The sequence below is a fragment of the Octopus bimaculoides genome, chromosome 2, assembly GCF_001194135.2.
Source record: "Octopus bimaculoides isolate UCB-OBI-ISO-001 chromosome 2, ASM119413v2, whole genome shotgun sequence".
Taxonomy (NCBI): domain Eukaryota; kingdom Metazoa; phylum Mollusca; class Cephalopoda; order Octopoda; family Octopodidae; genus Octopus; species Octopus bimaculoides.
The window spans coordinates 104,793,935-104,806,630 of NC_068982.1; the positions used below are offsets into that span (position 1 = coordinate 104,793,935).

Below are 12,696 nucleotides of genomic sequence, written 5' to 3' on the forward strand. Positions count from 1 at the left end.
ACCAATAAAAATAACTTGGTTATCGGCGTGAGCTAATTCTTTTCAGTTTAATGTTTTTTGTTTTTAATTTTGATTTGCATATGTTCAATTCGCTACGATCTCTTTAAAGTAAACAAAATCAAGTTTAAATTGGGATAGGGGTGAAAAAATATATTTTACATATTCGTAATCTCCAACATCTAAAAAGTAGGAATCCGAAAAAAAAAAAAATGCATTTTTCAAGGAGAGGTGTGAAACTGCATTAGCCCCATTTTCTTTTATCTCATTTTAATTGATAAATGCTTTAAGGTGATAGAAAAAAATGTGTGTAAACAGTTTCCAACTGATTAGTGCAGGATATATAATTGTGCAAATTTTTGATAATCCAATCAACATTTCTATTTCTCACTTTTTTCTTTCTCGTTATGAGAAAAGAATACAGAATATAATAGGTATATGTCTATAACAGTGCTTGCGTGTACTAAATGTCTGAGAATTATTGAATGAGCAACACTTTTACCAAGCCGATAATAATATATAGCTTCTATCTGTATTGTCTGAGCTGTGTCCATGACCTAGATATTTTTCTGATGCAGATTACGTACTGTAAAGGCTTCACAACTATGAAGAGCAGGAACTATTGTTTTTATCAAATTTACAATTGCCTAACGGAAGATATCAATAAAAAGAAAATTTTTAATAAACTGTTTTGCAATTTGTTCCATAGTTCCAATCTCTTTGTCATCAAGAGATAAATTTGCTTTTTGTTTCTTATTTTGTTTACCCCACCCCATTTATTAACGGAAGCAACTATGTGCATTCACAGCATTACTGCGGATGGTGAAGTGATTGAAGAAACACTGGACTATCCAATGTGTCATATAAAAAAACCAAGAACTTCGTGGCTAGCGGTCCCAATCTCTTCAAACGTCTCAAATACGATTGGTTGCAAAATGTTATTTACGTGTAAGTGGTGACACATCTGCAACTTAACATGCACAGCTGCAGACGTGTTATATCTATCAGATGGATTTCCCTATATCGATCTGTATGTTTTCATTTAAGATATACTACATATATATATCTGGAAGCACAGCACTTTATTTACAGTTTGAAATTAATAGTCGACATTCGATTCATTTTGATTTTTGCATATACACAAATTTGTGTCTATTATTTGTTAGGGTGATCATGGTTGAAATGCGTTTCTTGAAACCAAATTGAAAAAAATATTGCCGATTCCTTAAAAGGACAGAATGTTATGGTTGGAAAACTATTGTCACAATGTTACACAAACACAATTCATATTTGAAATGCACGTGCAGAAATCAAGTTTGACTAGTATACTTTTCATACCATGTAGATTGTACATGGGATTTCAGATGTCACCAATGCCATGATGTAGAATTTGGTTTAATCAAAAGGAGATCATCCCCTGCAATCATTTTTCAGAGCCTTTGACACTGCTGGAAGGAATAGGAAGTTATCTTCAGACCAAAACCTGAGTGGATTCTGTTAAAAAAAACTTACCAAGTGATGGTGACTAAAGTCCTACTCAGTGGGATCAAATTTGAAAGCTTATAGTTTGCTATGCAAGCTTAACTATGTTGGTGTATCTGCACTCATGAACTGGCACTGAACTGACCTAACAATTTACAATGTTTATGTGTGCATTCTCAGCATGGGCTATGGGTGGACAAAACTCCATCCCTCAGGCTACTTAGAAGTTTGAATAATTTTCAAATTTTATTAAATGTTCTGCAAATAGCTCAGCCAACATATGATCTGCTTGCTAAATGCATGTGGTTTGTGAGCAACCATTTGACCATCCCTGCTATGTAACTAAATCTCTCTATCTGTCACTATATTTTGTTTCTAGTTTTACTATACATCTATACTATACAAGTGGTTGTACAAGAAGCAAGCACAAGGGACAAATTCTGATAGCCAAGGCCAAGGAGAACCACTTGATGAAGGCAATAATGCTTCTGAACAAGCTGAGTTGGAAATGATTTGGTTTTTAGACGAAAAGAACTTCCACCTGGACAAGTTGCGCAACACACAGAACATCAGGTAGCTTGCCTACAATCCATGTGATGTCCCATGTATCATGAAAACTAACATCCCCCAAACTTTGATGGCTTTTGGGTGTGTCTCCAGTGAGGGTGATGTCGTGCTGCTCCATATCTTTGAGGAGGGCTTAGGGTCAGTTCAGATGTGGAACTGCTGGAGAATGTGGTCAAACTCTGGCTGGGGAGTGCTGCTGCTAGAAGGCCATGTGTGTGATAATAGGATTTGGCTCCTTGCCATACCTTCTGAAAGAGTCAGATGTGGTTGTTGAAGAATTTCTATAACTTCACTAGCTCCAATTTATGGCTTCCTAATCCCCCTGATTGCAATCCCTAAGAAAACACCATGGCCAAGCTGTTGGATAAAATCAAGATGTTCAAAGATCTCAAGGACACAGTGTAATTTCATTGAAACAAGTAAAAGAATAAAGAATATCAGTCATTTGACTGCGGCCATGCTGGAGCACCACCTTTTAGTCGAGCAAATCAACCCCAGTACTTATTCTTTGTAGGCCTAGTACTTATTCTATCGGTCTCTTTTGCCGAACCGCTAAGTTACGGGGACGTAAACACACCACCATCGGTTGTCCAGCGATGTTGGTGGGACAAACACAGACAAACAAATATATATATATATATATATATATACATATATACGACGGGCTTCTTCCAGTTTCCGTCTACCAAATCCACTCTCAAGGCTTTGGTTGGCCCGGGGCTATAGCAGAAGACACTTGCCCAAGGTGCCACGCAGTGGGACTGAACCCGGAACCATGTGGTTGGTAAGCAAGCTACTTACCACACAGCCACTCCTACGCCTATTCTTGATTTTTTAAAAATATTTTTTATTTTTAGATGGGAATATTGTTTTCCTGTTATGCAAACTGTCAAATTTAGTCAGAACATCCTGTAAATAATGCTATGTATATCTTTGTTTTTTTAAATTTCATGTTAAAATTTATGAACAAATAATAGCATTGTTGGCTCTAAGTTTCCAACAGGCTAGTCATTTGTTTAATGTATTTCTGATGGCAATGGTGATAAGGAGCATCTGTAAACTCTGTAGAAAGGATTTCATTCAGATAGCACAATTTTTTGCTGCTGTTAACATCTCTTGGTGATAAATCTTGGTTAAAGATATGAATGCATACACATACATTGAACTTGTGTATAGTTTCTATCCACCAAATTCCATTCACAAGTTGGTCATGGGTATGGTAGAAGACACTTGGTGAAGGTCCTGTGCAGTGGGACTCAGATTGGAAGCACATGGTAGCTAAGTGAAATTCTTAACCATATAGCCAGGTCTGTACCTTATTAAATAAGGATTCTGATGTGTCTACATGAGTGTCTTAGCTCAAACATGTTTTACAATCATTATCTTTTTGGAGGGACTAGCAGAAGGGCAGTAATATACTTTTAAAAGATATCTGCATGCATGATCTCAACATAATTGAATCAACACCAGAACATTGAAAAGTGTTGCCTCAGATAGGAACTGGAGACCTTGGGTGAACAAGGATTTCCTAAAGAAAGCAGCTGAAAAACCTTTTGGAAAAATCTCAGTCCTTGAAATAAACTAGTCATATCATCCATTTCCATGAAATAGAGCTGAGTGTGTCATCCCCATTGGAATTGTTTGAAGAATTTCATATTCCATATGTCATTTCAAAAGTGGTTAGTGTGTTAAAGAGAATTAACATTGTAGGTTAGAACTTTAATCTGCCGAGAAAGGCTCTGCCAAAAATGTAAGAATTCTTCTAGTACTCTGTGATTCATTTATTAACACAGGCTTGATTGATTATTACCTACACAGACCACTAGTACTCTTCTCAAACTGTATTGTTTAACTACACACATAAATTTTATATGTAGTACTCTTTAAATGTATCTTGTGAAAGTGGAACAGTCATTTATTCTCTAGTTATTTCCAGTTAACACTTGTGACTGAGATACTGCAATATAAATGTGTATGTAAGTTCATATATTTATGTATGTGTGTATACACATATATACATACACATAAGTGGGGTGGTGCTGAAAAGTTCTTGGCTTTAGGTAAAAGAAAATACATGAGGATCAGTTAACATGATTTTATTCAACATTTTCCCCTTTCAGATTCACGCATTTATTGCAGTTTTTAATCTTTATTTTATTTTCTAAAATCAAGGATAGCCAAAGTAATGCTCTTTTCCCTATATAGAATCAGAACATGTAGTTTGTAAGCATCAATCTCTCAAAATAGATATCCTATACAAATGATTGCAAACTTGAAATGCATACTCCATCACTAACCCTATTCATTTGTTATTAAGCACTCACTTTCTTTAAAGATACATATCAATATGTGACATGTAATCTAGCCCTAGTCATTTCCTGATTTGTGCTGGTCTATTGTAAAGGATCTATTGATCTTTTACAACGGGCCAGTACAGCTTGGCATTGGGTGTAGGCATCTTTATTACCTTCTGATTGAAGAATCAGAGATCCCATTTCATTAGTGATGCACTTAACAAGACACTGCTTACTGCTTAAACTATTGAAATACATTCATTTGGTAATAGCTGAAAAGTTGTAGATATTGAAACTGGAATTAAAGTGCTAACAAGTGTTCAGAGGATCATGAATTCAATGTTGTTTCAGTATTATACCTCCAGGTAAACTGCACACTGTCACTACATATTTAAAAAAAAAACAAAAAGCAAATCATGATTACTTTATCACTTTAAAGATGAATAGCACAAAGTGAAAAACCTTAATATTGCTACAAATACTGTGCCTAAATATCACTGAGGATCTCTTCTGATGAACATACATCATCATGGCCTAAACTGAATGACAAAGACTGGCCTTTCACTTGAGAGCCAGAAAATAGTTCACCTCCCAACTACGAACCCTCTACAAAACTCTGATGAGTGAGACCTACAATGTTATTCCAACACCAAGGGCAATGCTGCTGCTACCCCCTCTCCTAGACTATCCAAAGAAAGACTTCTAGATTGATTATTATGAAGTCAATCATTGGCATATTCCATATCTGACATGTAGATATGCTATCTCTCTGCCTTTTCTAACAATAGTGCAATGGCCTCTACTTTTTGGAGCTGGTTTGTTTCATGTCACTCCCACTAAACTCCCTTGATTTACTCGTCTCTCTCTTTCTTATTACCCTTATTGTGTCCACTCTCTTAGTTCCCTATAAATCACTATATCTGGTCCTACTACCTCTGTTTGTGTTTCACAGCCCTTCCCCCTGACAAAGATTTATGCCAAGGAAAATGTATGTGAAATAGTTACAGAAAGTCATTGATTGATTTTGGCCTTAATTGCATTGATTAAAAATACAATATTTATGTATCAGTAGGAATATATCACTGAACTAGTTTGGCATTGTTTTGCTAATGGTATCATAAATCTATAATAATGATTCTACATTTGTGTTTGGCTCTTATATATAACCTAATATTTTATGAATATAACAATTTATGACAGCTTTCATAAACTATACAACTAGGTACAGGTAAATGTGATTGTTAAATGCATTGAATGTGCATGACAATAAGATATCATTTTATTTATAGCATGGGGAAATAAAATTTCTGGGAATTTTATATCAAATTAAATTATATTTTTACCATTTATTTGGCTTAAAATCAAATATTTGTTGTTTCAGTTGGATTTGCAGCCAGATGACCGAGCCAAAGTCCTCAAATTGGATGTGGGTAAGTGAAAAATTGAGCAGCATCATGGTTTTTCTTTTACTGAAGATTTATGTGGCACAAACTTGTGGAAGCTACAGTTGCACTCATATAGATATTTGACCTCATTTTTTTTTTTAAACTCCCCTCATATTGGCTGACTCTGCCACCTGATATTGGCATGGTTACAACCTGTAAACAATGTCAAATTCATAGAACAATCTGGTTTGGAACAAAAAAAAAAAATTGATGTTGGTGTGATAAGGAAATGTGTTTCTCTAACAGTTGTATCCGCTGTTAGTTAGTGATTTTAGTTGTATTTGATATATTTATTTTACTCTATCAAAGTTGTTCAGGGTTTTCAGTATTTTTCACCCTCACTATTTATGTACCTCCTGCTAGCCATCATGCTCTCACATATATCCTCTAGTGCTGGTGCCATGAAAAACTCTACTCAATACACTCTGTAAAGTGGTTGGGATTAGGAAAGGCATACAGTTGTTGAAACTAAGCCAAAATGAGTAAGATTTGGTCTTCCTATCCTCTGGAAGTACAGCAATGACTCCTCCAGATCATGTCATCATGGAAAGTTGACTCAAAATTTTGGTGATGACTTCTTGTTTTCATTGTTGCGGTAATAGGTGCATGATCACTGCTATTTTGTTGCAGTACACAAGCACGTATATGCCAACTTTATGTTAATTGTTAATTTGTCTTCAGTAGAATACTCTGTATTTAGATTGTTTGAAAATTATTTAATTGGCAGAGGCATAGTACTGAGATTTTGTAGGCTTTCTTAGACTAATGAGATCAAAATGGATTTTCAACTTGAGCTGTAGGGAAAACATGGCCAGGAATGTGGTTCTGGGGAATACGCATTTGGAAAAGTGAGGGGCTGGTTAATAGGTGGGCTTGAATAGTGATGTACAACTTCACTAGTTTAATGTTACAGAAACTGTTATAGTAAAAGTGGAAAATAAATAGTACATTTGCATAAAAATTAGTTGTGCATTATTGAATGAATTTTTGCCAATAAACATGACTTTTCTTTTAAAATCCAAAATGGGCTCTAGGATGTTTGTGTGTGCATTGTTGCAACAATGTAATTTCAGATGTATGAGTGGTCATATTTGTGTTTTGATATTGTTTAGTATGTTTGATTGGTGAAGTTGTAGATACCAATCTGGAAATATCTTGGCAGGATAATTGTAACATAGATAGGTTTTGATTTTTTGCCAGTCAGTTAAAATGATGCTTATAACAAGAAACTAATTGATGTACTTCACTGATGCAAAAAAATTTTTAAGCCATACAAAAATGTTACCTTTAACACACTGCAACAGTTTAGTTTTTTACTGTTTACTGTTGAAATTGATACTCTGTTATGTACCACAAATTGAGTGATTGGTGAAATACATGCTTCATGTAAATATCTTCAAATTTTTCAGCTAAATTTTTGGTGTTAAATTTTCTTTATAACATTTGTTCAGTTCAAGTTGTAGTGAAAGAGCTGTCTTTTAGGAACCATTTGCAAGTTCTGAAGACAAAATGAACTGGGAATCCTGTTGGCATTGTATTTTTATATAACAAATTTTCTAATGGATTTGTGTGTGCATGCATTTGTATGTGTGTCTGCAAATCTGTTTTTAAAAAATTAAGAATTTTTTTCTACAGCTTTGAAAAAATATTTTTGTTAGAATGAAAATCAGTTTGTGAACTGAGAAGTAGATCATATTGAAGGATTAGTATTTGTGTTCTTTAGCTATGGCAGTTGGAGGTTTAGCACTTAATAACTTGATTATGAGTTTGTTAGTGTCAACGGATTTCTTTATATTTTTGAATTAAAATTTGAGAAACCTTTTATTTTGTGTTGATTCAGTTTTATCAGTCAAATTTTCCTCAGATGTGGAATACAACTATTATCGGAGCGAATTTTCTTAGATTACATCAACATCAGTGTTTTAAAATAACTCCCATACATTTGCAGCATTAAAAAGATGTTAAATAAAAAATAAAAATCCACACTATTTCTTGCAATAATTTGCATATGGGGATGAAAAGGAGCTAAACATGTTGATATATGTAAATTAGTTTTTGGCTTTTATAATATTTTTCAGGTGATGAGATGCTGGCGTCTTTTGAGTAGGTCATCTTCATATCTTTCCCTTACAACCAATCAAGTACCAGCTTCTCATATCTATCTCTTTCTTTTTTCTCTCTATATTTGCAGCACTGAAAACACAAGGTCTCAAGGAGACCCAAACCTTGTACCTCAGTCTCAGACACCAGTTGCTGATGTAAGAGGAATGATTCAGCCGAACCATCTGCTTTTGGCAGCATTATTGCAAATCTTTATTATGATATGGTTTATCTATATTTTAAAACATGTTAGTCTAGGACAGAACAGAAATATGTTTATTTGATCAAATTTCTTCTGGAATAATTTTAAACCTAAAATCTTTACATTGCTGAAATATAAAATTTATTTAATTCATATCAATCAAGATCCTTATCTTGAAATATTTTGAGAAAATTTAGCTACTGCTTAATTTTAGCAGTAAACGCAAAAGATTTTGACTCTTTATTTTATTGAACTGCCTGGTACTTAATGTTTAAATGCCACTTTTACATCAGCAACATATGCTGTACAGCAGACACTGTCAGTATGCAAGTAATATACAGTATCAGCAGTTAGTCTTCTTAAGCACACAGCTTGGTCATATTTACATTGATTGGCTCAGTAAGTGTTGTGTGACAATTTTTGAAATCTTGTTGTAAAGGTGGATTATTTTATTCCTACAGTTCGTTAGCAGATATTGTTTATTAAAGAGTCTTTAGATTTTCATACTTAGATATCTAGTCTTGATTGACTTTCAAGCAATAGTTTTGCTTGTGTATCAGTAATGTTGCCGATTGTTCACTTGATCCAATCAGCTCTGATCTGCATTATCATGATTATAAGAGAGGATTTGATGTCTACTAGATTAAATATAGTTTTCCAAATTTTAGTGTATTTCTTTAAAAATAAATCTATCAAACCGTGTGGTTTATTCTGATTATTGGTAGCAAAAGTTTCAAGTTTGGGATTAGTAATTATAACAGATTCCATAATAAATTTGCTATCCTTTGATTTATAATGGAATTAGATAGCTTCAGTTATAGCAAAGAGTTTCAATAATCACTAATTAGTCATAACTTAAAGAAAAATAGATTATGGAAATGAGTATACCAATAGTTACAAACACAAAGTACATTAGTTCATCACTGCAGATAGATGCTGAGGCTTTTATGGTTTAAATCTTTGTAGGTTTTTTTATGCTGCAGCAAGTTGGCTTTATGTAATGTGAAATGATCTACAATAATAATGGCTGGTGAAACTGAAAATCTAATTAATCATACACGTGTACATAGCACACACGCGCGCACACACACACACACACAATACATACACATTTGATGATTGCTCTAGAACACTTAAAAAAATAATGTAACATTTTTTAAAGTTTTAAATTATATATTATACACACACATACATGCACATATGCACAAATAAATGTGCATGTGTGTGTGTGTGTGTATATATATGCACACACGCACACAACTCGTGTTGCATATTTTCCTCTGTTTCATGATTTGTCCCAGAAAACATTGGTTAAGAAACTGAATAATTTTATCAAAAATGAGTACTGACTTATTACTGGGTTACTAATCTGTGTATTTTGTTGGTGTGTGTCTGTGTGTGTATGTGTATGTATATATTATATATATATATATATATATATATATATATATATATATATATATATATATATATATATATATATATATATATATATATATAGTGTGTGTGTATATACACGTGTATTGTGTAAGGAAAAGAAGCTATTTGGTTTAGACGTAGCTTTATGTATATATGTTGCCTATCCTGTATCTGTTATTTATATCTAAATTGCATCTGAAAAAAGTAATTCTTTGCTTTTCTATTTCATATTGGATTTGAACGCCATAATTTTTTATGTAGAGTAAAACAATATAAAGAGAAGAAACTACTATTGTATCCCATCACTCAACAATTCCGTGTCTCACAGACAAAAAGAACTATGTTCATTTATGTTTTTGTGCTTCACCTAAGATATCCCTGAAGCATATAAATATAGTTACTCATGTATTCTGGTCAAACACCACTGAAAAAGAAAAGCAACAGCATCAGTTAAAACAAATTTTTCATAACTGGGTTTTCAGCCTTTGGGGATATAATTCTTAAAAAGTAACAGTTGAAATTGTGTGACTTAAATTTTGATTTCTCTATTGTCTTTTTAACAGAGTTTCTACATTTTCTTTGCTAATCAGTTGTTGGGTTGTTTTCTTTCCAGTTCCAATTTCCTGTATTGAGTATGAAATCCAGCTTCTAATAGGAAGGATGATATTTTTGAAATATTTTTCATAAGTTTTACTAAAATGAAACAATATCACATTCACTTTCTAGCCTTTTGGTCTAGTTTCAGCTACTTTGAAAGGATGTCTGTATTATTTAGAACTTTCATTGAATTAGTTTAAGGTACTCTAGTATTTTTAATGGTTAAAATCCCAGTACTAGTTAAGTATTTTTTTTCTTTTTTTTTTTTGTTCCTGAAACTGCTTTAATGCTGGTCTATGCTTGTCTGAAAGAGTTGACAAAAATAGTGTAGTTGTTCATGAATGAATTTTAACATATCAGAATTATGGAATGATTTGATTGTTTGAACACATCTTCAATCATTTCTCATTAATTAGATCATATACATGACCTTGAACATTGAAAAACTTTAAAAATCTCCATGTGTGTGTATATATAGATATGCATATATATATCTATATATGTTCATGTGTATATATTTAAATATAGTGGTGGTATGTGTATGGCAGAATTGGTAAAGCATCAAACAAAATACTTTGAGGTATTTGGAATATGCTCCAAGTACAGATCTTCCCAGACTCATTTTGCTCTTCACTTTTCCAAGGTCGATGAAATAAGCATTGGGATTGATGCAGTCACCTCAGCATGACCATATATAATCAAGGAGGCAGTATTTTCAAACCACTTAGTAGCTTAATAGAGAACTATTTTGGAAAAAACAGTAATAAAGGAACGAAGCTAGCAAGATTGTAGATGTAAGAGTCTGGCTTGAGGATTAGTTTGTTTCCTCAATGCTTATGTGCAATGTATGTTTTACTTTAAAGGGAATCATCATTCTTTTATGTCCACTTTCTCGTGCTTGCATAAGTTGGATGGAATTTGTGGTAGATTTTCTCTGGTTGGGTGCCCTACCTGTCGCCAACACTCATTTGTTTCCAGGTAAGGTAATATTTCTTCCTGGCTAGATGTGTTTTTACAGAATATTGGACATGAAAGACACTGCTTGACAGTGACAACTATTACAATGTCAAGACAACACATGTATTACATTCATGCACATGTATATATACATGACTGGTTTCTTTGTAAGTTTTCCAAATCCATTCACAAGGCTTTGAGCAACCTGGGCCTATAATGGAAGACATCCTAGTTGTCATGCAGTGTCATGCACCTTTGACCATGTGATTGGGAAGCAAATTCCTCAACTGAAAATGTGTGTGCGTATGTATATAATATATATATATATATATATATATATATGCTCATTATCATCTTTAACATCAGCTTTTCCATGTTTGCATGACATAAGCATGACTTTTGTAGTTTAGAAGGTTGCTCCCCAACCATTTGGTCTCAGGTTCAGTTCTGCTATGCAGGACCTTGGACAAGTGTCTTCTATATATGTATGTGTGCATACCCTTGTCTTGACATTATGTGATGATTGTAAATGAGCATTCCTCTCATACAAGCAATGTTGTTTGTTTCCAATCTTCTGTAAAAAGCATGTCTGACCATGAGGAAATATTAACTTGTTTAGAAATAGTTGAAGGTTGTTGACAAGAAGAGTGTCCAGCTCCTTCAACAAATTCCATCTGACCCAAACAAGCATGGAAAATTTGACATCATGTGATGATGATTGTGTGTGTAGCACATATAGAATATGCATATAGGTATAGATACATGTACGCATATTTGGATACATACATATGTGGGGTCGGTTATGTGTGTTCTATAATACTTTTGTTTACCTTATAACAATTTTAAAATAATTTTTGTACATTTTTTTTTATTCATATCAGGTACATTCCAGTTCCTGGTAGCTGTTAAGTCTTATCACCCACATTGTTTTATAATAGTATTGAAATATTTCATCAATGTTTTCTTTCTGTTTGTTTTTCAGTGAGCTGAAATTGATCTCTAAATATTGTCATATCCATTGTTAGTCTGTGTTATTCAGTTGTCAGTAACCAAGATGTTTACTTATATGGATGTTTAGAGACACAGTACATGGATATTTTTCTACCACTATAGATTTTAGGTTTCCTTCATCCGACCTTGACATTATCAAACTATTCTGTCAAAATTTTGTTTTGATGGGAGACTACAAAACAATCTGTTGTAACTAACACTGTGTAAAGCCAACATATTGGTGCTGTTGATGCGAAACTGTCTTGCGTTGCATTAGCTGGTTCAGTTCACTTCACATTTAGTGGACTATTTTTTGAATACCCTAAGAATCCAAATCTAATAAAATCGATTTAATCTCTCTTAAAAATTTAAGTAGCTAGTAATTTAGTTTAATCTAACCCAGTTAAAATACATATTGATCATGGTGGGTGCAAGTATGATTTATGTCAAAATTATTTCTCAAACAGTCTGAAAACAAATTGTTTTCCAGTTCTCAGTTAACTTTGTTGTTCCAAGTGGGTCTCATTGATAACTGAATTATCTGTGAACAGATTGAGTGTTCCTGGACATGAAAATTTTTCGTAACTTTCTTTTTTTAATTGCATCTCTTAAATGATAGAATATTTTCGGTTAAATTGTATTAAAA

The 12,696-nt window shown here is 33.3% G+C and overlaps 1 protein-coding gene across 4 annotated transcripts in view; it reads left to right on the forward strand.

Annotated features, from left to right (window-relative positions):
• LOC106882518 (poly(U)-binding-splicing factor half pint) overlaps positions 1 to 12,696 on the forward strand; it is a 45,675-nt gene that overhangs the window by 4,871 nt on the left and 28,108 nt on the right. For 2 of the 4 annotated variants that reach the window (XM_014933228.2, XM_052978557.1), the window contains exons 2-3: positions 5,722 to 5,770; positions 7,977 to 8,043. Coding sequence is in view for 1 of the 4 variants with exons in the window: in XM_014933227.2 (XP_014788713.1) it covers positions 5,722 to 5,770 (49 nt within the window). In the remaining 3 variants the exon portion in view is untranslated. The remainder of the gene's footprint in view (positions 1 to 5,721; positions 5,771 to 7,976; positions 8,044 to 12,696) is intronic. The other 2 variants (XM_014933227.2, XM_014933229.2) reach the window with 1 other exon arrangement.